This window comes from Miscanthus floridulus, chromosome 16 (genome assembly GCF_019320115.1).
Source record: "Miscanthus floridulus cultivar M001 chromosome 16, ASM1932011v1, whole genome shotgun sequence".
Taxonomy (NCBI): Eukaryota; Viridiplantae; Streptophyta; class Magnoliopsida; order Poales; family Poaceae; genus Miscanthus; species Miscanthus floridulus.
Genome location: NC_089595.1, coordinates 109,167,977 through 109,192,809, shown reverse-complemented (window position 1 = coordinate 109,192,809; position 24,833 = coordinate 109,167,977). Strand labels below are relative to the sequence as shown.

General features: G+C 45.3%; 3 protein-coding genes across 4 annotated transcripts; 2 read left to right on the top strand and 1 right to left on the bottom strand.

Annotated features, from left to right (window-relative positions):
* The first annotated feature begins 1,347 nt into the window (after positions 1-1,347).
* On the top strand, positions 1,348-4,679 carry LOC136512765 (ninja-family protein 8-like). Of its 2 annotated transcripts, XM_066506762.1 has the most exons (3): positions 1,348-1,520; positions 2,268-3,394; positions 3,916-4,677. In XM_066506762.1, the coding sequence occupies exons 2-3, from the start codon at positions 2,383-2,385 to the stop codon at positions 4,275-4,277; spliced, it is 1,374 nt and encodes a 457-aa protein (XP_066362859.1). In that variant the 5' UTR covers positions 1,348-1,520; positions 2,268-2,382; the 3' UTR covers positions 4,278-4,677. The 2 variants fall into 2 exon arrangements, with proteins under 2 accessions (XP_066362859.1, XP_066362860.1); XM_066506763.1 differs by lacking the exon at positions 1,348-1,520 and having other exon boundaries at positions 2,344-3,394; positions 3,916-4,679.
* Positions 4,680-15,361: 10,682 nt separating this feature from the next.
* LOC136512654 (exosome complex component RRP41 homolog) lies at positions 15,362-24,483 on the bottom strand. The gene is made up of 12 exons (XM_066506618.1): positions 24,119-24,483; positions 23,995-24,041; positions 23,802-23,862; positions 23,224-23,265; positions 23,080-23,147; positions 21,936-22,014; positions 21,804-21,840; positions 16,675-16,791; positions 16,504-16,589; positions 16,046-16,135; positions 15,861-15,914; positions 15,362-15,774 (listed from the first exon to the last, which is right to left on the bottom strand). The coding sequence occupies exons 1-11, from the start codon at positions 24,173-24,175 to the stop codon at positions 15,870-15,872; spliced, it is 729 nt and encodes a 242-aa protein (XP_066362715.1). The 5' UTR covers positions 24,176-24,483; the 3' UTR covers positions 15,362-15,774; positions 15,861-15,869.
* LOC136512653 (uncharacterized) lies at positions 18,371-21,604 on the top strand. The gene is made up of 3 exons (XM_066506617.1): positions 18,371-20,554; positions 20,634-20,752; positions 20,843-21,604. The coding sequence occupies exons 1-3, from the start codon at positions 20,185-20,187 to the stop codon at positions 21,311-21,313; spliced, it is 960 nt and encodes a 319-aa protein (XP_066362714.1). The 5' UTR covers positions 18,371-20,184; the 3' UTR covers positions 21,314-21,604.
* Positions 24,484-24,833: the final 350 nt, after the last annotated feature.

The window sequence follows — 24,833 nt, the reverse complement described above, 5'->3', positions numbered from 1 at the left end:
ACAAGCAGAGGTTCGGCGTATCCTCGGTCGGAAAAGGGGGTCGGAGTCGGATTGTGGTCCCACCTTGGCCAGGCCTTCCGGTCAGGGACCAGATTGTTGTCTTGGCCTGTCATTATGTATCTAAGCCGGCCCAGGCACGTGCTATCGCTGCGCCGCCTGCTGGGCCGGGTTTTACAGGGAAGCGGGTCCATTGGGGACCCCGTATTTATGAACCCGACACCAACTATTAGCTAGGAAGTTAGTAACTATTAGTTCCACTAACGGGTTTGGAGGTGCTAAATAGGTGCCAGCATATTAAACAGGCTTTTGCTAATAATTAGCGCTAATTGCTAGTACTAGTGGATCCAAATAAACTCTTAGTTACACCACAAATTTAATGAAGAGTTAATGATTTCAAACATCAAATATGTTAAGACTTCCAATGCCTCATTTCCTTTGTGAGCTTCTTTGATATAGGGCGTGCTTGGTCCCGACTCGTCTCAATATAGGGCGTGCTTCGCCTCACTGGCGCCAGGAATGAGAAGCTGCTCACTAAAGCTAGCCTAAAGAAAAAGGACGTCCAAACAAAAAGTTTAAAATGAAAAAAAGAGCTTGGCTCGATAAGAAGCACGAGCCTTGAAAAAAAAGAACGAATCATAAGAGTGATTATGTTCATTATTTTCTGAACCCTCTAGTTCAGGTGGTGCACAGGCACGCACACAAGTTAGCTTCACACAAATGTTGATGGTAAACTGCTCATGTAGGTACTTTACAAATTTGGAGATGATATTTCTTTGAAAAACTTACTTCTTTATTAACTTACAGATACCATGACATATGACCTTCTGACTGGAGGTATGGAGGACTGTATGCCATGGCCATGTATAAGTGATCTGCTCCCAAGTGGATACAGTACATGTTAAGCTTTCTTTTGCGACAAATTTTTAGTTTTTTTGTTGCCATTTTGCAAGCATGATGATGGAAGTAGAACTCTAGTTCTGTATATATAATTTAGCTTTCATTTTTTAACTCAATTTATCTTTCTTTTGATATGTTGCAAATGAGCGTTCCAGTAGCATTGGTGTGCTTATTCGCTTCTGTTTTCCTTTTTGTTTTGTCTTCTGTTTTCTTTTTTTTTTGTCTCCCTTTTTTTTTGAGAATATTTTTGCCTCCCTTTTTTTTAGCACTGTTTTTGGCCCCCTTCTGTTTTGCGGTTCTAGACCATGGGCCGGCGTCCGGCGCGGCGTACGCTTCCGTGCTTATTCGCTGCGTGCCGTCGGATGCCCAACGAATGGCATCGGGAGTAGGGACATCCCCCTGCCGTAGTCTTCGGTGTTAGATCGACTCGTTCTCCGGACAGTTCACCCGTCTCCATCCTATTTCTCTCCGTCCCGTTCAACCCGCGTGCTCGATCTCTCTCTTGGGAGCGACGAGACGACTGGACGGCAGACCGCCGCCGCCGCCTTACGCCAGGTGCGCAGGTCTTCGTTCCCTTCGCTAGTTCTTCGCCGGGCCCTTCGTCGGCGAGGGGCACCCGACAGGTATGCCCGCCCCTTCTCTTCCGTTCCTGCTGTAGGAAACCGAGCACTCAAACCCTAACGTGAGCTATTTGACTATTTGTATTCGGATCTGGTCTAATTACTAGCGTATACCTACTAATAACTTCGATTTTCTGACAAAAAGTTTCGGGTGTACATGTATACACCCATGTCTCTGTCCGCTAGGATATCTAGCCACAATGTTCTATTGGGTGTGCTCTAAGAGCAACTCCAAGAGCCTCTTTATATGCTTCCTAGAGATTTTGGTGAAAATAATGCCCTCCAATAGCTTCTTTAATTAGATCTCCAAATATTGCCATCCTTTTTTTTTGGATTTCTCGCTAGCCAAAGATACAGATACCGATTTTTATTCAGTTGGCTCTCCAAAAGATGATTTAGAGAGTGAGTCTAAGAAAAACTCTTGGAGGTTCTCTAATGTATGGAGTATTATGCCATACATAAATTAGGCCACTTAAAGAGCTGATCTCCACTAATATTTGCAAAGTCTGGGTGTGCCCAGGCTCAAGAGGATACCCAATATCTGGCCATGATTTCCTGTGAAAATCGTGCAACATATACGAATGCTAACTAAATTTTAGTTTTTTTTATGAAACTAAATTTTAGTTAGTTAGTGTCTATGCATGTGATGAATTGCTTTGTTAAATTATTCTTATATGTTTCCATCTGCCATAAGCTATCGGGTTACCATAAAAATGCCTTATTATCTCTTACAAAAGGTGTTTATTGCAGGGGTTACGGTTTGGATGGCAAGAATTATACAATGCTCTCTATTTCATCCTCCGTATGTATGAAGAAATAGTCCGTAACTACGCATATATATCATTGCAATTACCAAGAACTGGAAATGGATGATGATAATGGGCTTGAGCTTAGTTTGGGCCTATCTTTGGGCGGGTCATCAGGGAAGTCCAAGGCTAGAGATGCACCTCTAGAACCAAAAGCAGAACCCCAAGTGGAAGAAAGCAGTAGCAAAGGTGGCTCACAAACTCCTGATACTCCTTTTGGGAAATTTTATCAAAAGAGCGCTGAAAACCAAGAACAGAATAGTAAACAGAGGCACAGCCCTGTTGCACCACAATTCGGGAACTTCTGGGGACAACCAGGGAGTTCCTCTGGTCCAGTGGCAGATGGATCTGTTGAACCAGTGAGCAATCAACCCCAGCTTTCCAGTTATCAGGATGGAAGGATGCCAAATAACAGTGGAAATAATTCTGAGGAGCAGAAGCCAGTCTCGAGTAACCGCAAGTTACTTTCTGAAGAGATAAACTTTCAAAAAAATGCAACTATCTCAATTAGTACGGATGATGGTTCAACTGGTGAAAATGAGGACGTTGTAGAGTCAGAAGCAGAAGGCTCAAATTCTTGGTTGGTTGCACAGCGTGAAGACAGTGCTAAGGGCTCTGTTGTTAACAAGGGATCTGATAGGAAAAGATCCGCCGATGATGCTGCAGTTGGTTTTCAAGGAAAGAGGCAACCAAGTTTCTCAGGAAGTGAGTCCAGCTCTGGAAAGCTGGCAGCTGGGAATCCGTTATCGATGCAGGCATCAAATGCAGTGGCTGTGCCATATCAAGTCCCACCTCAAGTTTCTGGACCTCCTACCATAACAAATGCACCAAATTTTCACCCGGTATGTACTGTGCAGTTGAAGCCACCCACAAACGATGGACTAGCTGTCCAGACAATGGGTAATGCATCTCAGGTTGCTTTTGGTTACCCAGCAGTCCAACTACCAACACTTGAAACAAGCTCTTCATGGGCATTTGGTGCTCCACCTCAGGCTGTGTCTTCTTTTACTGCAAAAGACAAAGCTGAACAAACAGGAACCAAGCAAGCTGACGATGGCAAGAAGCCTCAGGGTTAGTGACTGTTTCCTTCCCAGGAAAATGAATAAAATCCATTTTTGTGTGATACTTTTATGGCTGTTGCTAAATACTAACAAAAAAAAAAGATGTCTGCCTCTAAAAAACAGATTTGTTAACAAAAACTAGAGTTAAAACACTTGATTTTATGTAACATGTGTCTGGTTAGCAATACATGTTAGAGAAGATTTAAACCATGGTTCCATCCTAACAGTCCATGGCTGTTCATTTGTTTGTTATATGATTGATGTATACTGGTCCTGTCATTAAGCCCTTTAATTTCACATTATTTCTATTTGTGGGGAGGATTACCACCTTTTCTTTATGCATTGCCTGCCAGTAATCTGGTGTGCAAAATGATAAACTGTGGAAGGAAATCCCATTTTGAGCTCTGAGCTTTTGTGCATGGCTATGTTTGCTGCCAAAATTATATATGCATGTTTGAATATTTTGCCAACTGACATCATATCGACCTTCCAGTGCTGACTTGCTTTTCATTTTTCGTTTGCAAATTGCAGAGGCAGGTGCTTCCTCGTCTGCTCATGCTGAAGATGAGAAAAAGGCTGATAGAGGACTCTCTCTTATGGGTTCTGCCATAAGGCCAGGCATCGCACCAAATGTCAAATTTGGAGGGTCTGGATCATATCCTGATCTTCCCTGGGTTTCTACCGTCGGCGCTGGACCAAATGGCAGAACCATATCTGGTGTGACATATAAGTTTGGTAGAAACGAGGTAAAGATAGTATGTGCTTGCCATGGCACTCACATGTCTCCGGAGGAGTTCATGCGGCATGCAAGTGCAGATGCTCCGGCCCAAGAAAATAGTGCAACCCTATCGGCATTCCCTGTCGGTAACCAAGCAACGTCTGCAGAAAATTAATTTAGCGGTTCACAGAGAATGCTTGACTAATAATCCTTACCCCTCTTCTGTCTATATCAGCCATTCACTGTAATACTCAGTGTTCATCTCATATTGACTTTTATCATGGAAGTTTAGATTCTTGTATTTTGAGCTTTGTTTGGGGGACAAAAATCATGTATTTTTAGTGCTATGTAAAACATGGACTGCCAATGCTATGGTTGGATTTTGATCTATAGACGATGTGCCCATTGGGCAGTGAGTATCAGAGGAACAAAAGAGCAAGTATTTTGAGAGGGAAAAAGAAAAGGAGAAACATATGTTTTGTCTTCCTCGTGAAGTTCCTCGCGAAGGTTGATCCTCTAGTTCTTACCACCGGTGAAAACCGGTGTTGGTTACACAAAGCGAGAACAATGCAAGAGGGACGCTATGGTGTGTTTTCTTGGATGGTCAACCTTCTATTCAGGTTCCATTATTAATATTCTGCTCACTTCCTGGAGCTCCTCCGCCACCCGGTTTTTGTATCTTCCTTGTCTCTGTGCCTAGGTGCTCTGTGGATGCGCTCGCTTCTACGACGCCGATGGGCATGTCGATGGAGCCTCCCCGCTGCTGCTTAGACCATGTTCCCGACCAGCACCTTGTGGCACATCGCGAGCATGGCCATGGCCTGGACAAGCAGAGGTGCGCCACGAGATCCTCATCAAAGAGGAAGGCGAGCGCAACATCACGGTTGGAGGTGTACCATGAACTCCTTGGCGGTAGTCTTTTTTTTTAAGTAAAGGCAGGAGCTCTGTCGCTCAATTAAGATGAAAGAATTGTATGTACAAGAAGGGTAGCCCAACGTGAAGCCAACACCGGACACACGAAGGGCTAACCTACCCACGCGACGCGGAAGAGCACACAAACTGCCATGAGTTATCGTTGCCTAGCATGATTGCAAAGCAACCAGTAGCTCCGACTTCCCATGGCAAACCCCAGACGATCCAAACGAAAACAGGTAGACGGCCCAAAGCGAAAGGCCGCAATAGGTAATCGTTGCCGAGCTCAAACCGAAGAGCAACTCCGACTTCCAATCTTGATCCTCCGCCGCGCCCCCGGCTTTTGCCCGACCTCCGAAGCAATCCAGTCCACGCATAGGGGGGGAGGGTTTTGCCTCACGTCATCGTTGCTGAGCCACATCCCATGACACAGTAGCTCCGACTTCACGTTGTAAGTCCCTTCCTCCACACGCATACCGAGCGTCGAGAAGCGAAAGCATCAACTGAAGGCGGCGTCGTGGCCGAGACGAACTTCAATAGCGACGTCTTCAGGAAGGGAATGAAGTCAGGGATGCCACCGTTCATTCGAGATGGACCGGGCTTTCGCCCATGGAAGACAGTGCTGGGGAACACGACGCCCTCAACAGGGGAAGCGGCGCCCACGGGCGTCACCGTCGCCGAGGCTTTCGCCCAAGATGTCCCCCTAGCACAACGCCAGGCCAAGACCCCGGGTCATAGCATGCTGTCTCCGCCGTCCTCGCTGCCCTGCCATCCTGCACAAACCCTTCCAGAGGGGCATCGATGCACCGGCTGCCGCAGCAACCGCATAGCCGCGTCGGCCGCCACCCCCTCCGGCCGGGCACACGGAACCGGGCTTCACCTTGCCGCGCGCGTCACATTGCCGCTCGCCGAAGCCGTTGCCGGCCGTCGTCGCCGGCCCTGGCACTCGTGGCCAACTTTGCCAGCCACCACCAGCTGCCGTCGGGCGCGAGTGCCCCGCCACCGTCGGCGCCGCCCCCAGCCCAATGGGCCTCGGATCCAGCCGCGAAGACGGAGAACCCGGTGCCCTAGGCCTGCGCAGCCGCTCCCACCATGGCCGACACCACTGGCGCCGCCCCCTGACCTGGGGGCTCCAGATCCGGCCACCAGGGCACCGGATCCGCCAACCCAGGCCCTGGAGCAGCCCAGGCTAACCTTGTCGGCGCCGCCATGCGAGGAGGAAAGGGGACGACGTAGGGGGAAGAAGAAGCCCGCCGCCGTCGCCACCACCCTGCGCCTGCCTGGGCCTCTGGCCGGTGCCACCGCAATCACGGGCAGGCGGTCTCGCTGATCCCCACGCGGCTCGGGCGTGGCGACGCCCGCCGGCCCACGTCATTCCACGTCGCCACACCACCAGACGAGAGGAGGGGCCCGCCGTCGCCATCCCGGCTGGCCGCGCAGCCCTGCCGACGGCCTACTCCGGCGGTGGCGCAACGGGATGGGGGAGGGAAGGGGAGGGGGCATGGCGGCTAGGGTTGGCTGCCCGAGCCGCCCACGTGGGAGGGCGACACGGGGGGCATGGTGGCTTGACGGTAGTCTTGGCCGGAGCGCGGGCGCAGTCAATGCAGTCAAAGACGGTCCCGTTCAGAAGCAACCTTGGGCCAAGTGCGAACGCAGCGGAGGTACTCGTGGCCATGGCCATGGCGAGGAGGCATAAACACTCAGCACATGTTCGATAGAATGTGAGAGAGGTAAACTTATTTGGACAAAAGATTGGGTGATTCATGCAAGGCAATCCAGACAACCAAGCATACTATTTCTTGTGTAGGCTAAGCGAATCAATAAAACCAAACAAGTGTATCTTGCATTGTTGGAGTCATGCTTCTTCAAAGTTACCTAGACAAGGTTTTAAACGTAGGTTAAACGTAAACCAAATACACTCTTTGTATATAGGCTCAACCCTTAGAGCAGTAGTAGTGTGATGGTGCTAAAGGTGATTCCGAATGGTGCTAATACAACAACAACAACAACAACAAAGCCTTTAAGTCCCAAATAAGTTGGGGTAGGCTAGAGTTGAAACCCAACAGAAGCAATCAAGGTTCAGGCACGTGAATAGCTGTCTTCCAAGCACTCCTATCTAAGGCTAAATCTTTGGGTATATTCCATCCTTTCAAGTCTCCTTTTATTGCCTCTACCCAAGTCAACTTCGGTCTTCCTCTGCCTCTCTTCACGTTACTATCTTGACTTAGGATTCCACTACGCACCGGTGCATCTGGAGATCTCCGTTGCACATGTCCAAACCATCTCAACCGGTGTTAGATAAGCTTTTCTTCAATTGGCGCTACCCCTAATCTCTCATGTATATCATCGTTCCGAACTCGATCCCTTCTTGTATGACCGCAAATCCAACGCAACATACGCATTTCCGCGACACTTAGCTGTTGAATATGTCGTCTTTTCGTAGGCCAACATTCTGCACCATACAACATAGCAGGTCTAATCGTCGTCCTATAAAACTTGTCTTTTAGCTTCTGTGGTACCCTTTTGTCACATAGGACACCAGACGCTTGCCGCCACTTCATCCACCCTGCTTTGATTCTATGGCTAACATCTTCATCAATATCCCCGTCCCTCTATAGCATTGATCCTAAATATCGAAAGGTATCCTTCCTAGGCACTACTTGACCTTCCAAACTAACATCTTCCTCCTCCCGAGTAGTAGTACCGAAGTCACATCTCATATACTCAGTTTTAGTTCTACTAAGTCTAAAACCTTTAGACTCCAAAGTCTCCCGCCATAACTCTAGTTTCTGATTCACTCCTGTCCGGCTTTCATCAACTAGCACTACATCGTCCGCGAAAAGCATACACCAAGGGATGTCCCCTTGTATGTCCCTTGTGACCTCATCCATCACTAAAGCAAATAAATAAGGGCTTAAAGCTGACCCTTGATGTAGTCCTATCCTAATCAGGAAGTCATCCGTGTCTCCATCACTTGTTCGAACTCTAGTCACAACATTGCTGTACATGTCCTTAATGAGCCCGACGTACTTCGTTGGGACTTTATGTTTGTCCAACGCCCACCACATAACATTCCTTGGTATTTTATCATAAGCCTTCTCCAAGTCAATAAAAACCATGTGTAGGTCCTTCTTCTTCTCCCTATACCGCTCCATAACTTGTCTTATTAAGAAAATGGCTTCCATGGTTGACCTTCCGGGCATGAAACTAAATTGGTTCATAAAGACCCGCGTTATTGCTCTCAAGCGATGCTCGATAACTCTCTCCCATAGCTTCATAGTATGGCTCATCAACTTAATTCCTCGGTAATTTGTACAACTTTGAATATCCCCTTTATTCTTGTAGATCGGTACCAATATACTTCTCCTCCACTCATCAGGCATCTTGTTCGATCGAAAAATATGGTTGACAGCTTGGTTAACCATACTACAGCTATGTCTCCGAGGCATCTCCACACCTCGATTGGGATACCATCTGGTCCCATCGCCTCTCTGATCTCAGATTCTTGGATTCTCCGCACAAAGCGCCTATTGGTGTCATCAAAAGAGTCATCCAACTGAAAGGTTGTGTCCATATTCTCACCATTGAACAATTTGTCAAAATATTCTTGCCATCGATGTCGGATCTCATCCTCCTTTACCAAGAGATGCTCCCTTTTATCCTTAATGCACTTAACTTGGTTGAAGTCCCGTGTCTTTCTCTCACGAACTCTAGCCATCCTATAAATGTCATTCTCTCCTTCCTTCGTACTCAAATGTTGGTAAAGATCCTCGTACGCTCTACCCTTTGCCACACTTACAGCTCGTTTTGTAGTCTTCTTTGCCACCTTATACTTCTCTATGTTGTCCACACTCTTGTCATGGTACAAGCGTCTATAGCATTCTTTCTTCTCCTTAATAGCCATTTGGACTTCCTCGTTCCACCACCAAGTATCTTTAGCCTCATGTCCCCTTCCTTTGGTTACTCCACACACCTCTGAGGCTATCTTCCGAATGTTGGTTGCCATCTTGTCCCACATATTGTTTATGTCGTCTTCTTCCTTCCAAGAGCCCCTTTTGATAACCCTTTCCCTAAATACCTTTGACGTCTCCCCTTTCAGTTTCCACCACTTTGTTCTTTCAATCTTAGCCTGTTTATCCCTACGGACACGCATCTGAAAATAAAAATCTACCACCAAAAGCTTATGTTGAGAAACAACACACTCCCCTGGTATTACCTTGTAATCCAAGCATGCTCGTTTGTCCTTTCTTCTTGCGAGGACAAAGTCAATCTGACTACAGTGTTGTCCGCTACTGAAGGTCACTAGATGAGATTCTCTCTTTCTAAAGAAAGTGTTGGCTATCATCAGGTCAAAAGGTACCGCAAAGTCTAGAGCTTCCTCCCCCTCCTGATTCCTACTACCATACCCAAAACCTCAATGAACTGCCTCAAAACCTGTACTTGTAGTACCTACATGCCCATTAAGATCTCCTATAAAAAGCTTCTCACTACTAGGTATAGCTCTAACCAGGCTATCTAAGTCTTCCCAGAACTGTCTCTTAGCACTCTCGTCGAGACCTACTTGGGGGGGCATACGCACTAATTACGTTCAAGACCATATCACCAATGACAAGCTTGACTAAGATAATCCTATCTCCTTACCTTCTCACTCCCACCACACCATTCTTGAGGCTCTTATCAATCAAAACTCCTACTCCATTTCTATTCGCGACTGTCCCTGTATACCAAAGCTTGAAACCTGTATTGTCCACCTTATTCGCCTTCTGACCCTTTCATTTAGTCTCTTGAACGCATAATATATTTACACGCCTCCTAGTCGCGGTATCAACTAATTCTCTTAACTTACCTGTAAGTGACCCTACATTCCAACTACCTAAACGGATCCTAGTTGGTTCGACTAACTTCCTTACCCTTCGCACCCGTCGACTCTGATGCGAAGACCCTTGCTCATTTTCACTACACCCGGACGCCGATGTAGCGCGCCACTAAGGAAGCGACGACTCGATCCTTGGTTACTTGACACCATGCCCAGATCATGACACGGCGCGTCACGGGGGTGACGACCCGGCCCTTGCCCATTTAACACTATACCCGGGTTCCAATATGGCGCGTCGCTAAGAGGGTTACGCCCCAACGATTTTCTTTCGGGTTTCATCTCCATTTAAGTGGCTAAGTTTTTACATTGGCTCGCCACGCCTAACACAACCCTCCTCCTTTACCAGGGCTTGGGACCTGCTATGCTGGGACACCAAAGGCGCCCCGCCATAGGCGGAGTTCCGAATGGTGCTAATAATTCTAAAAGTGTTAAATGGTGGGCAAGGTTGCTACGAAGTAAAAATGAAGCATTTAGATTAAAAATATATATTTTATCTATCTCAAGTTCCACCTTTAGAAATGAAGATAAAGCTGAACGTTGGCGCATTTAATGCCCACTAGCACCCTGTTTGTTTTTGATCTTGTATAGGGCCTGTTCGCTGGTTGGTTTCTGGGCTGATAAGTCCGACTGGTGCTGATTTGTTGTGAGAGAAAAACACTGTTAGCTGACTGATAAGCCCTGACTGAAACCAACACGCTACGACTACTTTTAGATGTCTTTTTTCATTACACTCTTCTCTAGAACCGTGTTGATAATTTGACCATGTTCAATTGTTGATTTTGTATGGTGTTCTTTGTGCCAGCTCACGAGTTTGGCTCGAGCCGGTAAACGAGCTAAGCGAAGCTAGACTTTTACTTGTAATGACAAGAGTAAAAACATATATATGTTATAGCTCAAGTAATGTTTATGGATGGAGTCGTATCAGTGGCTTTAACTATTTTATGTAATTTTTGCTATGAGGGTAGATTTACATTATAGGAAAAACAATTATATCTAAAAAGCCAAGTCTAGTAATTTAGAGCCGAGGACAGTAGCATTTTTTTTCCATCTCGGCACCGTCCACCACCTCCCTCGTTCTCGTCTCCCTCGTGTACCTGTCATCCGTACGCCGCCGCCGCCTGTCCCTCTTCCTAGATCGAGCCTCCCTCTTTCCAGATTGGGTCCTAGTTGGGCTACCGCCTCCGCCGCCGCCCTACGATAGGTGCCGAGGCCTTCGCCGATCTCTTGGCCGGCGAAGAGCGCCCGCCAGGTATTCCCACACCCTTCTCTTCCCTGTATGCTGTGCGAAATCAAGTTCCCAAATTCTAACCTCAAGCTATATGGCTATTTGATGCCTACTAACTTCTAACTTTTTACAAAAAATTATTGGGTTTACACCACCCATGTCCCTTCCGTTTACTAGATCCGCCCCTGTGATGTATGTCTTTGTATATGCCGATTCCCTTTTCTGAATTGAGAATAAAGCCTCCAATGTTGTAGTTTAAACTCTACACTGCTAAATTGAGATGGAACTGAAAGAAGGTGTGCATTTTACACGTAAGATGTTGATTTCATCATTTGCGTTTCCTCTTATGATCATTACCATTATTAGAAAACAAGTGGTTCTGTTAGCGCAGTATTGCAGCTGATATGGTACAGAAACAAAATTTTTACGTTAAAAAAATGGTACAGAAACAAAATTTCGCATTTGGACTTCTTGATTTCTTTATAACTTGAGTGTTGTTTCGCTGCTTATGGAAAAGGGGAGAAACAGAGAATGCTATTGTGATATTGGCAGACAAGCTACATATCAAAATGCAGGTTGGTATGGATTTGGATGCAAATATGTGGGAGAGGAGGGATGGGACCATGTAGGATAACTCCATGAATATGTTGAATATGGTTTTACTATCTTCACGTTGAAAAAGTAACAAATTTCAACAATGCACGGATCATTTCGAAGCACCACAGTGACTGCGCCTTTGAAGTTGCTTCTTTAGAGATACAGGCAGAGGCAGTGATGCATGCAATTTATGAAGCCGATCTGTGGTGCCAAACTGGTACGAAAGGCCTAGTGGAGTTGAGGTTTTGTTCAATGACATGCAGCTCTCCTGTGTGTTGGAGGAAAAAAAAATGTACTACCCCTGTTTTAAAATATATGATGTTTAGGACAAGGCTTGTCCTAAACGTCATATATTTAAATAGGAGGGAGTAATAAATTTAGAAATTATTTCAATACGTGGGAAACAACTCCTGAACTTTAAGCTAATAACATGTGCAAGTAATGTAAACAGAAAATGCTGTGCAGCCAAGATGAATTGCACTTGGTATCACTCAGTTATTCCTATAGTTCTACTTTTAAGTCACTGGAACAAAATAAAATGTTCATTGTAGTAGTATACCTGTCCATACTGAATAAAAGAAAACAACTCAGGTTTTTTTTTGCTGTTCGAGTAGCCAACTCAGTTATGTACAAATAAGCAACCAACACTTTGTACTTAAGGCATGTAAAGAAGGGAGATGTGTGTAGTCTGAGCTCATGAACCACTTTTGCAAATCAGTATAGTAAAACTGAGCAGCTACCAGGACAGACATTTTGCTTAGGGATCTGTATAAAGTTGTGTAAAGTGATGTAATTGTCTTCAATACTGGGTAAGTGGGGTATAGTAAACAGTCCAAAAAAGTGTATCAACATAGTGTTCCCTCGTTTGATTTCCTACTTTTAGAACTGCTGACATCCTCGACCTCTAGGCTTTCAACTTCTGTATAGGATGCCCATTCCAATTTGTTATTTGAGAATTTATGTTACTTACCTGAAGTTACTGTATCATATCATGTTAGCTGCTAACATACTCTTTTACAACAAAATAAACAGGAAGTAAAACAATGCTTGGATTTTCTAATATGGGAGTTTGGTTTTCCAGTGATAGTACTGTTTCCTGCTCCATCATAATAGAAATTTCTAGTTGTTGTGTTTGATGCTTGCAGTTGTAGCAATCTGGCGTAGTGGCATCACTATTGTAATCTTTATATCACTTTGCACAGATATGCAGTACAATAGGAACTGCAGCATATCCAGATGTGCAATGCCTAAATTTGGGATTTAGGCACTTTATGACATGGCACATTGCAGTATACGAGTGCTAGTAAACTATTATTTTTCTGTTTTAACTGTTATTTTCTTGTTTGTTTCTCTTGCATTTGTGACATGGCACATTGCACATTGGTAAAACAGTGGATTTAGGCACTTTATGACATGGCACATTGCGTATTGGTAAAACAGTGGATTGGCGGCTCATCTCTCTTGATAAAAGTTCATTCAGTTTAGGCTATGTGGCAATTTTGTTGAAACTCAGATTATTGTTTTTTTTTATGGAAACAGCAAGCGAATCCCCTCCTAGAACGTACTTTTAAAATCAAAGGGAACAAGCATTCAAGAATATGTGCAGTTCAGATTATGAGCCCATCATAGAACAGTTTTTTTCTTCTTTGGATTGTGATAATCATTCATCTGATAAGGTTTTCCATCTACTACTTTCAGACAAATGGAACTGGGTGATAAGGTAGTCGGTTTTCTACTGACTCTGACAAGCTTATCCATATTTACATACTATACATTCTGGGTCATCATTTTGGTTAGTGACTTCTAAGCTTTTTTCAGTTTCAGTTCAAGTAGAACTATTATGACTTTATTTCTGAATGGTTATTTTGTTCCTCTTGTTCCCACCCTAGCCATTCGTTGACAGCGATCACTTTGTGCACAAGTACTTCCTGCCTCAAGAGTATGCGATTTTGATACCAGTGCTGGCCGGCGTAGTTCTCCTTTCATTCCTGAGCGTCTTTGTGGGTCTTGTGATGCTTAAGTCAAAGAAGAAAAAGAAGAAGACCACTTTATCGGGTTTGTCATCTGCACTGCAGTGTTATTCACTTACTGTGATGAACTACATGAGTACGGAGTATCTAATTGCTAGAAGCTCGGTTCTGTAATCAGTTCGGTCATACTTTAAAGGCATTTACTTTGTGATTTGGATGTATTTTTTGTATTTTTTATTCTGGTGGTCAACTAAAAGCAGTGTTATCAAAACTCTAGTTAGAGGTCACATGTCATATTTGGACTGAACATTCTTTTAAAGGGTGAAGGGCCGGCCTGGTGCAAACGGTAAAATCTTACCGCCTATGACTGGAAGGTCCTGGGTTCGAGTCGCGGTCTCCTCGCATTGCACAGGCGAGGGTAAGGCTTGCCACTGAACACCCTTCCCCAGACCCCACACAGAGTGGGAGCTCTCTGCACTGGGTACGCCATATTCTTTTAAAGGGTGAACGGTTGACAGTGACTAAAAGACGACCTCTCACTCATCCTCTTTTGAACTGTGGGGTTGTTACTTGTTATCCAAGCTTTCAAATTCAACAGCTATTGTAATTAGATTAGAAACATGTCCTCAGCCTTCCAAAACCGACTTTGGACTGTGCTACAGCTAATGAACTTGGCATCCTTTGTGCCTCTGGACGGTGTCAATTTACCATCCACCAGCCAATGGAGCAGCTTCATACTAGCCTAGGAGATTTGGGAAGAGAGGGGCGCTAGAAAGTAAAATGAAGAGGCGAAACTTGCCTAGGAGATTTGGGATTTGGAAAGAGACGAGACTCGGGAGGGGGGGGGGGGGGGGGGGGGGGGGGGGGGGGGGGGGGGGGCACAGCGAGATACAGAGATTATCCCCTTGAGCTGAGCTGATGATGTGTTCTTAAGCTTGGTGGGAGGGTGTGTGTGTGTGTGTGTTTTCCTGTTTTTTTTTTGGCTGTATGGTCGACTCTTCTACATCTCAAGCTAAAAAATATCCTACGCAACTTCCGAGTCCCAAGTCTGTGCCCCTCAGACCTCAGTATATGCTTCAGTTGCTGGATTCAAGAGTTATGCAACTTTGCTTGGGAACAAGCAAGACGGAGCTAGAAATTACGTATAAGAGAGGTCAAGTGCTAAAATATAAATTGTCAAGGGACAAAATCAACAATTTTTGTTAAAAAAATCACATAGCAAAACTTTATGTACATAGAAGGGTTGAAAAAAGCAACTTCAATAGTATTAAATCCATTCCAAATTATAGTTTATTTGACTTTTTTTTGACCTCAAGTTTGACTACTCGTCTTATTCAAAAATTTGTACACAATATCACTTTTTTTTTTTGTTGCGGTTTGCTTTATTAACAAAAGTTCTTCAATGACTTAAATTTAACTATGTTGACACAATTTTTTTGAATAAGACAGAGTGGTAAAATTTAGGGTAAAAGAAGTCAAATAAACTATAATTTAGAACGAAGAGAGTACGCCTGTAAAACAAGTCCCCTAATTGTCTGACTAGGGTGCCCCTTGTCGGTGTGTGGGAGCGGAGGGTTGGGTTTCATAGCAAATGTAATAAAACTAGGCAGCACTGTGGCATTGCCCGCAAATGCTCTACCAAATGCCCACAAAGTGGGAGGGAGGGATTTGGGGGCGCCTTGATTTGGGGCTGAGCAGGAGCGCCACTGGACCTTCTCCTTAAAAAAAAAACCAGTTTACAGGAACTGTCACAAAAATTCCAATAGCACCTTACGGAGGATTAGCAGTACAATGTCACCCTCAATTTATATCAGTTTACAGGAATTACTGAGTATTACAATTCCAGGTTCCTCATAATTTTAAACAAGGAAACATATCTTGTATCTCTGATGATGACAAGCTGCCTTGAACAACTTCTGATGACTTGCACATACTCCCTTGGAAGTTCAAGCAAGCCAAGGAAGTTCCTGTGCACTGCAATACGATGCACAAAAGCCATCCATCCACAACCAGTAAGGCATTTTAATGGCTGTGTGATGTCCAATGTTGGGTCAGCAATCTTCGACAAGTTCAGGTCATTAATCTGCATGCACTGCCGAGTACGGAGATAAACCATTTTAGTTTTACCCAGACTAGTCAAGGATTCAAGTGTAAACAAACTGGGCAAATGGGATGCACCTCCTAAGGTTAACCACGCTGACACTCAAGCTTCTTTGTGTTCTCCAATAGCACCTGTTCCAGAACGATCGTCAACAACCCAGAAGTTCCAAAGGTCAATGACAGGTAGTAAGTCAATGTAAACAGAAAAAAGAACTAATAAAATGCAGGCAAGAATAATGGAATATCAACAAAAAGTTGTTTACCTCTCGGATGTAACTTGCAATTGCTTTGCACCCTTCTATTGCAAGCCCCATTACATTTTCAAATGTATCCATCGGTAATTTTGCATCCATCTGAAAAAGTACTTTTTAAGTTGCCTCCTTCTGATGCTAACAAAAGAATAATACTATGCAGTAATCAAACACAAAAAAAGTATTTCACAAGAGAGAAAAACTGACAACAACAACAACAAAGCATTTTAGTCCCAAGCAAGTTGGGGTAGGTTAGAGTTGAAACCCAACATGAGCCCCTAGTCAGCGAGACATACCACAAGACATTAAAAAAATAATTTTCAGCCACTCAACTATTTGCAATAACATTGTTTAAGAAGAAATAACATTGTATTGTAGGTATTAAAATGCAATAAAACATATAATTTGATTGGGCCTAGAGACAGAGAATCTTGGGGAGGCAAGAATGTGATTCATGATCTTTCTACTACCTGAAGCAAAGTCACTTTGTCCATCTTTGCAAGAATGCCAACGGTGACATCGGAACCCCCAGCACTGTCTTCGAGGTAATTCAGGTCTGGCATAGCACATTAGAATTATTTGAATTTTATTTATACCATAAGATTACTATTAAAGATATGAAAATTAGGTGGGTGTCTTACCCAGCAAAGGAGTAGAACACAGATAGCCAGCACTACAAGATGTGACAATGTCTCGCATTGGAATCCCAGCATCTGCAAGAGCTAGTGTTGCAGCATTGATGCAAGCTGACCTTGTTCCTGTTGTACACATGGTCATGGTCAAGAAGATAATAATTTTTGAAGCAAAAACTATGGTTAAATTATTTCCAAGAAACAAAAGAATAATATGCCATAGCATGAGTACCGATTAAAATGGACTTCATCAAGGGTCAGCCTTAAGCCCGTATCTCTTTGGCTTGGTAATGGATAAGGTTACCAGGAACATACAAGGGGATATCCCTTGGTGTATGTTGTTGCTGATGATGTAGTGTTAGTGGACGAAAGCCAGGCGGGAGTAAATAGGAAACTAGAGTTATGACGGCAGACCCTTGAGTCTAAAGGTTTTAGATTGAGTAGAACTAAAACCAAATACATGAGATGAGACTTTGGCGGAGTTGTACAGGAGGAGAGAGATGTGAGTTTGGAAGGTCAAGTAGTGTCTAAGAAGGATACCTTTCGGTATCTGGGATCGATGCTACAGAGGGATGGAGATACGTTAGCCATAGAATCAAAGCATGGTGGTGGCGACAAGCTTCTGGCATTCTCTGTGACAAGAGGGTACCACAAAAGCTAAAAGGCAAGTTCTATAGAACGGCAATTAGACCGGCTATGTTGTATGGAGCAGAATGTTGGCCTACAAAGATTCGACATGTTCAACAACTGAGTGTTGCAAAAATGCGTATGTTGCGATGGATTTGCGGTCACACAAGAATGGACCGAGTTCGAAACGATGATATACGTGATCGCCTAGAGGTAGCACCAATTGAAGAAAAGCTTGTCCAACATCGGTTGAGGTGGTTTGGCCATGTCCAAAGGAGACCTACAGAGACACCAGTGCATTGTGGAGTCCTAAGCCAAGCTAATAATATGAGGAGAGGTAGAGGAAGACCGAAATTGACATGGGGGAGACAATAAAAAGAGATTTGAAAGCTTGGGATATACCTAGAGATCTATGTTTGGATAGGAGTACTTGGAAAGACGCTATTGAAGTGACTGAACCGTGACTTGGGGCTCTTGGTGGGTTTCAACTCTAGCCTACCCCAACTTGCTTGGAACTGAAAGGCTATGTTGTTGTTGTTGTTGTATACTGGGTAATGTAGCTAAGGGAAGGCACACATCATAAGTGGTCATAGTTTTTAAGGCGTCGCTATACCGACGCCATATCGTCGCCATATCGCCGTGGCGTTTTTCTGGCTCTCGCCACGGCGACGCCACGGCTCCGGCGTGTATGGCGTCCGCCATAGCGCCGTGGCGTCCCTGTGGCGCCGATTTGGCGTCCTGTGGCGCCTTTGTGCGCTGTGGCGGGCGCAATAAACGGTGAGGGTGAGGGTGAGGCCGTGATCGTGACCGTGAGGGTACCTGTATAGGCCGAGTGCGATTGGAGCTCTCCGGACCGAGCCCGAGACGCAACCGCAAGCAGACCTCCGAGCCGCCGCCGCCGTCGGCCGCCGGGACGGTCGCCCTCCGCCCGCCCCCGCCTGGAAATCCGTCCGCTTCGCCCTCCGTCGTCGTCCCCCGCCCTCCGTTGGCCTCCCCCGCCCTCCGTCGGCCTCGCCCGAGCCCAAGCCGGCCGCCCCCGCCTGGATCTCCCGAGCCGCCGGCCCTCAAGCTTCAGCGCCCGCCAGGTACTCTCTCTCTCTCGTCTCTACTCTGTTCTGCCAGGTATTGAGGGGGAAGGGGCACCGGGGCTCCACCGAGGGGGAGGGGATGCCTGGGGACCGCTACGCCGGGGGGCGGGGAGGCGAGCCGAGCGAGCGCGCAGGGGGGCGGAAGAGCAGAGGAGCGCGAGCGGACCGGGCGGGCGTGGGCGGTGATGAGACGCCGCTGCGGGCTTAGCAGAGGAGCGCGAGCAGAGGAGCGCGCAGTGAAGTAGTGAAGGTCTTGATTTGATTGGTCAACTCAAGAACGCATGCTTCCTTCTTCTTTTTTTGCAGAACATGGCTACTCAAGGGACCGGAAGCGCGGAGGCCTCGGATGCCGCATCAAATATTGATCCAAAGACTGATCCAAAGCGGAAGCCAGCAAAGTCAAATGATCCTGGGTGGAAATATGGATTTTGGCCAACCATTGGCAATAGAGATGTTGTGCAGTGTTGCTTATGTGATAGAAGAATAACCGGAGGAATTACAAGGCTCAAGGAGCATCTTGTGGGTGGTTATGGAGATGTTCAGAAATGTGTCAAAACCACAGCAACTATTGCACGAGAGATGCAAGATGCTATGAAGAAGAAGAAGAGACCACTCGTCCTTGATGATGAAGAAGGAGAGCAACAAGGGGAAGATCATGATGTGATTGTTTTGACAGAGGAGTCCCAAGATGTTGCTACAAGCATTGTGCATCCTAGTTCAGGGACAGCTGCCAAAAGGAAACAATCCACATTGAAGTTCAGTGCTCCAAAACAGCCCAGCACCAAGTCAGTTGGTTCAATGCTTCGGAGAACTCCAACAGAGGTTGTGGAAGAAAGACACTCGAAGGGTCCTTCTCAAATCAGTATTCAAGCTAGCATGAGGACAAAGGAAGAAAGAGAAGCTGTCAACTTAGAGTGGGCCAGGTTCTTTTATGAGTGTGGCATACCATTCAATGCCGTAAATTCTAGACAGTTTGAGATTGCTATAGAGGCCACTGCACAGTACGGTTCTGGGTATAAGCCTCCTACCTACCATGAGCTTAGGGAGCCATTGCTCCAAAAGGTTGTTAAGGAGACAGATGATTTGAGGAAGAAACATGAGGATGCATGGAAACAATATGGCTGCACATTGATGTCAGATGGATGGACGGATAGGAGGGGGCATCATTTGATCAACTTTCTAGTCAATAGTCCAGAGGGGACTTTCTTCTTGGAGTCAGTTGATGCATCAAGTGAAGTTCATGATCAGGTGATGTTAGCTGATTTGTTAGAGAAGAAAATCATGGACATTGGAGTAGATAAAGTTGTGCAAGTTGTCACTGATAATGGAGCTAACTATAAAGCAGCGGGCAAGCTTCTCATGGAGAGGTTTCCTACACTTTATTGGACTCCTTGTGCTGCACACTGCTTAGACCTTATGTTGGAAGACGTAGGGAAGTTGAAGGAATTTAAGAAGCCTATCTCACGTGCCCGACATGTCACTACTTTCATCTATAGACATGGAAGACTTCTTAGTGCAATGAGGGAGAAGACAAATGGGAGGGATCTTGTGAGACCCGCAGCCACTCGGTTTGCTACCACATTCCTCACCTTGCAGAGTTTGTACAAGCACAAAGATGCATTAAGATTTCTGTTTACCACCGAGGATTGGACTGGTTGCAAACTAGCAAAGACAGAGGCCGGAAAAAAAAGTGTATGATATTGTGCTTTCTAGGGAGTTTTGGAACTCCGTTGAGGATTGCCTTAGAGCTTCTCTACCACTTATCATTGTGTTGAGGGTGGTTGATGGTGATGAGAGGCCTGCCATGGCAGAGGTTGCTGCTCTCATGAATCATGCAAAAGAGAAGATCAAGGCTAGCTTCTCTACTGAAAACAAGAGAAGCTTGCTCAACAAGATCATACAAATTATTGAGAGCCGTTGGGATAGGCAAATGGATACACCACTCTATGGCGCTGCCCTCTTTTTGAACCCAGGAAAATTCTATACCATCCAAAAGGAGAATGATGAATATGTTGGTCATCTAAGGGGTTGTTTCAATGATGTGCTTGCACGAATGGTGGAAGATGAGAGCATTCGAAACAAAATTGATCAACAATCCATGCTCTATGAAGATCAACGTGGAGATATCTTCAAGAATTGTATGGCCCTCCAAACCATGAAGTCAAAGAACCCTCGTAAGTGATTTAAAAATTTAATTGCTGCATGTTATTTAAGGCTTAAATCCTAATATATGAATGTGTATTGTTAATTTAGTTGATTGGTGGCGTACGTATGGTGGCCGATCCATTGACCTACAAAGATTTGCAAAGCGTATTGTTAGTCTTTGTGCTTCATCATCCGGTTGTGAGCGTAATTGGAGCACTTTTGAATTTGTAAGTAAAGTACTAAGTTCCATAATTCAATTGAATGAAACCGGTTAAAGCATATTTTATTAACTTTGCTTGCTTTATGATCAATTGTAGATTCATACTAAGAAGAGAAACCGGCTGGAGCATAAAAGATTGAATGATTTGGTTTATGTTTCCTATAATCGGAAAATGACTAGTAGGTTCCGAAAGCGCCGCGAGGAAGCGGGTAAAAGCTACGACCCTTTGGTTATAGAAGATTTTGATTGGAACAATGAATGGGTAGACCCAATGGCCCAACCTGAAGGTGCTCGTGGTTCGGACCTCACATGGGATCAAGTTGATGAAGCCATTGGTGCATCACGTGAGCTTCGAGGTCGTAATCTTCCTAGGACCTACGCTCGTCGTGCAAGGCATATATCAAGAGTGGTTGAAGAAGATGAGGAAGAGGGAGAGGAAGAAGAGATCATCTTGGATGATGATGATATAGATGATTTTGGTGAACAACCAATGGATGCTACTGAAGATGGTGGAGAGAACGTGGATGCTTCTAACGATCTCGATGAGTTTGCATTGGACGACTTTTGAGAGATGAGAGATTTGGAAGTTTGAGAGATGAGAGAGTTCTATGTCTTTTGTGCTACATTTACATTGCTATTTTGATTTGCTAATATTGTAGACTATACCTTTTAAGCTACATTTGCATTACCATTTGTCAATATAATTTCCTAATATCCTAGACTATAATGTATGTATTCGCCACGCCGATGTGTGTATGGCGTCGCCACGCCGCGCGCCATAGACGCTGTAAAGGTGTGAAGGTGGTGGGTCGCCGCGCCTCGCCACGCCGCCGTAAAAACTATGTAAGTGGTATACATTCTCCAGCTTGTCTCATCATGCAAAGCATAAATCTAGATTTACTCAGCCCACGGAAAAAAATGCCCTTGCTTGACCTCATTTTAGGACATAACAAAAAAAAGAAAGCTTTGTTCCAGAATAAATAATAGAGGGGTTCTGAGAGTAAATACAGCCCGGAGACAACTTCAACAGTCAGAAAGTAGGAAAGAAGAACACCTACCGCCATCAGCTTGAAGAACTTGGACATATATATCAATCTGCAAAAAAGCATAACAAGCATTGGAAGTTGGCCCTGATATCATATAAAAAAGCTGAAGTTTTTTTAAAGAACACGTGACTAAACAGAACCAACCTGTGAGTGTGGCATTAAATGTGTTAATATGCTTGCCTCCATTGTCTGTCGAATAACAAGAGAAATTTCTGTTGATCGCCTGCCAGATGATTGTAGTGTTAGTTCACTATCATAGTTATATGGGAAATGAAACACCATGTACCTTCAAGCTAAATCCACTTTAGTTCGCTACTTTAGTTCATGCAACTTATATCTATTTTGCGCATTGGGTGTTCACCCCAACAGCAAATAAAGCAAGTCAACTAAATTGTACTGCAGCAATGCAGCACTGTTTGTTACGCTGGATGCTACTCATGAAATTTCTGATCTTAACCATGACCTACTTTTTTTTAATGGAAAAAAGGAGGGGCACGCCCCTGATGATTGTAACATATTAGAATATATAGAGAGAAAAGTTCATACGTACAAACACAAAGGGACAAAAAAAGGAACAAGCGGAGAAAGGAACTAAGAAAAAGAATAAGATCAAGGCACTGAATTACAACTTATATTACCAATACAACAACAACAACAACAAAGCCTTTAAGTCCCAAACAAGTTGGGGTAGGCTAGAGTTGAAACCCAACAGAAGCACAACTTATATTACCAATATGGCTGGGAATTGGGGAATTAGGCAAAGAGGTGGAGACAAGTTCACCCTCTCAAGAGGTGGAGGCCAGGTTAGATGAATTAGGGACAACTGTTTGCTTGCTAAATTCAATAGCCAATGCCTTTGAGAGCTCAGTGCCTAAGAAACCAATCTAACAAACTGACTACCAAACAAGCTAATTTTCCTCTGAAGAAACAAAACAAACCAACCAATCCCATCGCTAATCCTCTGTTGCAGCTGTGGGCGCTGCTGCGATGGGCTGGACATGTCAGGCTTCTAGCGACATTGGCATGTGCAGCCAACAAAGCCATCCATAAAAACATCTGACAGCAATACGCTTACTGAGGATTCTTTACTCTATTGGGAAAGTCAATTGTGATTTTGAAAACACAGGATGCACGGAAAAGAAGCTTGTTGATAAGGTAGAGAGAAAAATAATACACATTTGCCACGTCAGAAATCTATTCTGATAGTAAATGAACCAGAAGCTGCGAATGCCCAAGGACTGGGCTGTTCTTTTTAATCAAATTTTACTGTGTTCAAGTTGGAATGTACCTGTCACCCTTCGGTTTTCTCCTCCGATCTCCTGTACTAAATTCTGCCATCCTATACTCACAACGAACCTGCATACAGAACACTCTCAGGAACACATCAGAAAGGACAACCTCTAAAGAATGCACTTGGGCAGTGAAACTTTACCAAAGCCTCGTTGCTGTTTACTTGCTGACCTTTGTTCTGAACCTGAATGAACAATCCAAGAGCATGAACTTTTAGTTATTTGGTTACACTGAAAAGTAAATTGCTCTTCCTGACAACGGGAAGAAGAAAATAAGGAGGTACAAAAGCAATAGAAGGTTAAGCCCTATGACTCTCAGGGTTCCCTGGTGTTGTAGTATGACAGTAAGGAAAGAACGCGGGTGATTGAAATTTCCATAAAAATTCTCCAGTATATCTCAAGAAAGAACAGTGTGTATAAACAAATAATGTTTTACTGTCCAGAGGCCATTGTGGATCCTAGTGGTTTTCAAACACTCTTCATGCATATAGAGATGTAAACAATAGACTAGTTTTTCCATATGATCCCCACTTCACTGAAAAAGACCCCTGAAGAATAAACTAAGGTCAGGTTGGCTCAGAGAAATCAACTATAGACCAAACAGAACACGACTAAATGTAGGCTTCTGAGAGACATTTCCTCGAACACGTGGTGCACATGACCTATGTATCACGATTCACACATGCACGCCGAGATACACAAATAGGATCAGGGGAATCACCTCTCGAGGGCCGTAGACGGCGGCGATGACTCTGGTGTTGCCCATCTCGAACAGCGCCGACCTGCACAGAGCAACAACAACAACAAAAAACAGCAGAAACGATCAAAAGCGAGCGCCGTACCGCCGTCCGCAATCCTAATCGAATAGTCATTCGTTTCGCTCTCGTTCATCGGAGGAGGGGAACCTTACTCACCCGTCCGCGCGCGCAACGACGCCGACCTCGCCCTTGAGTTGCCGCATCTGCTTGACGTCAAACGCCGGGTGAGATAGGGTTGGGCTGAACCGCGCGAGGGGGAAAGCGGGGGAGGAGGCATCACCTCGTTGGGGCGGCGGCCGTCGACGCGGAAACCGGTGAGAGGGTTCACGTACTCCATCGCCGGAATCGCCGCTGGATCTCCGTGTCCTAGTGACGCGGCGCAGCTAGGGAGGACGCAGCGAGGCGAGGGGACAAGTGAGGCGAGGGTTTTTGGTGGGTTCGAGTCGTGTCTTGCCCCCTGGACCCGCGGTGTCGCCCGACCCGATGGCGGAAATTTGAAGCTCAGCTACCCGGCGGAACCAGGATTTTGCTAAGAGGCCGCGGGGCCGAGCGGGCTGGGTGCCGCCGCGACGGCGCCGACGAGTGCGAGGTGCGACCGGGAGGCGGGAGCAGCGGCGCGTGATACGAGCGGGAGGCGGGAGCAGCGGCGCGTGGCAGCGCGCGACGGCGGGAGCAATCGAGTGATTCCGTGGTCTGCCCTACTCTCCTTTTTATTGGGCTGTTCGTTGTTGGGCCAAACTGAAGACCTGTTCCTAAAAAATTTGGGCCGCGACTAGGACCATGGGCCTGCTGGCCCTAGGCCTGGGCCCGCCCTGCCCAACTCTATTCAGGCTCCGTTTGGATGTATCATGTATGGATTGAATTGTGTTCATAGAAATGGAGGCCCAATTCCAAACGCAGTTGTATTGGAAATGTTGTGTGATTCTAACATGGAGGATGTTTGGATGGCGCTAGAGATTGCTTGCTAGACTTTAACAAACCTCCAAATTTCAATT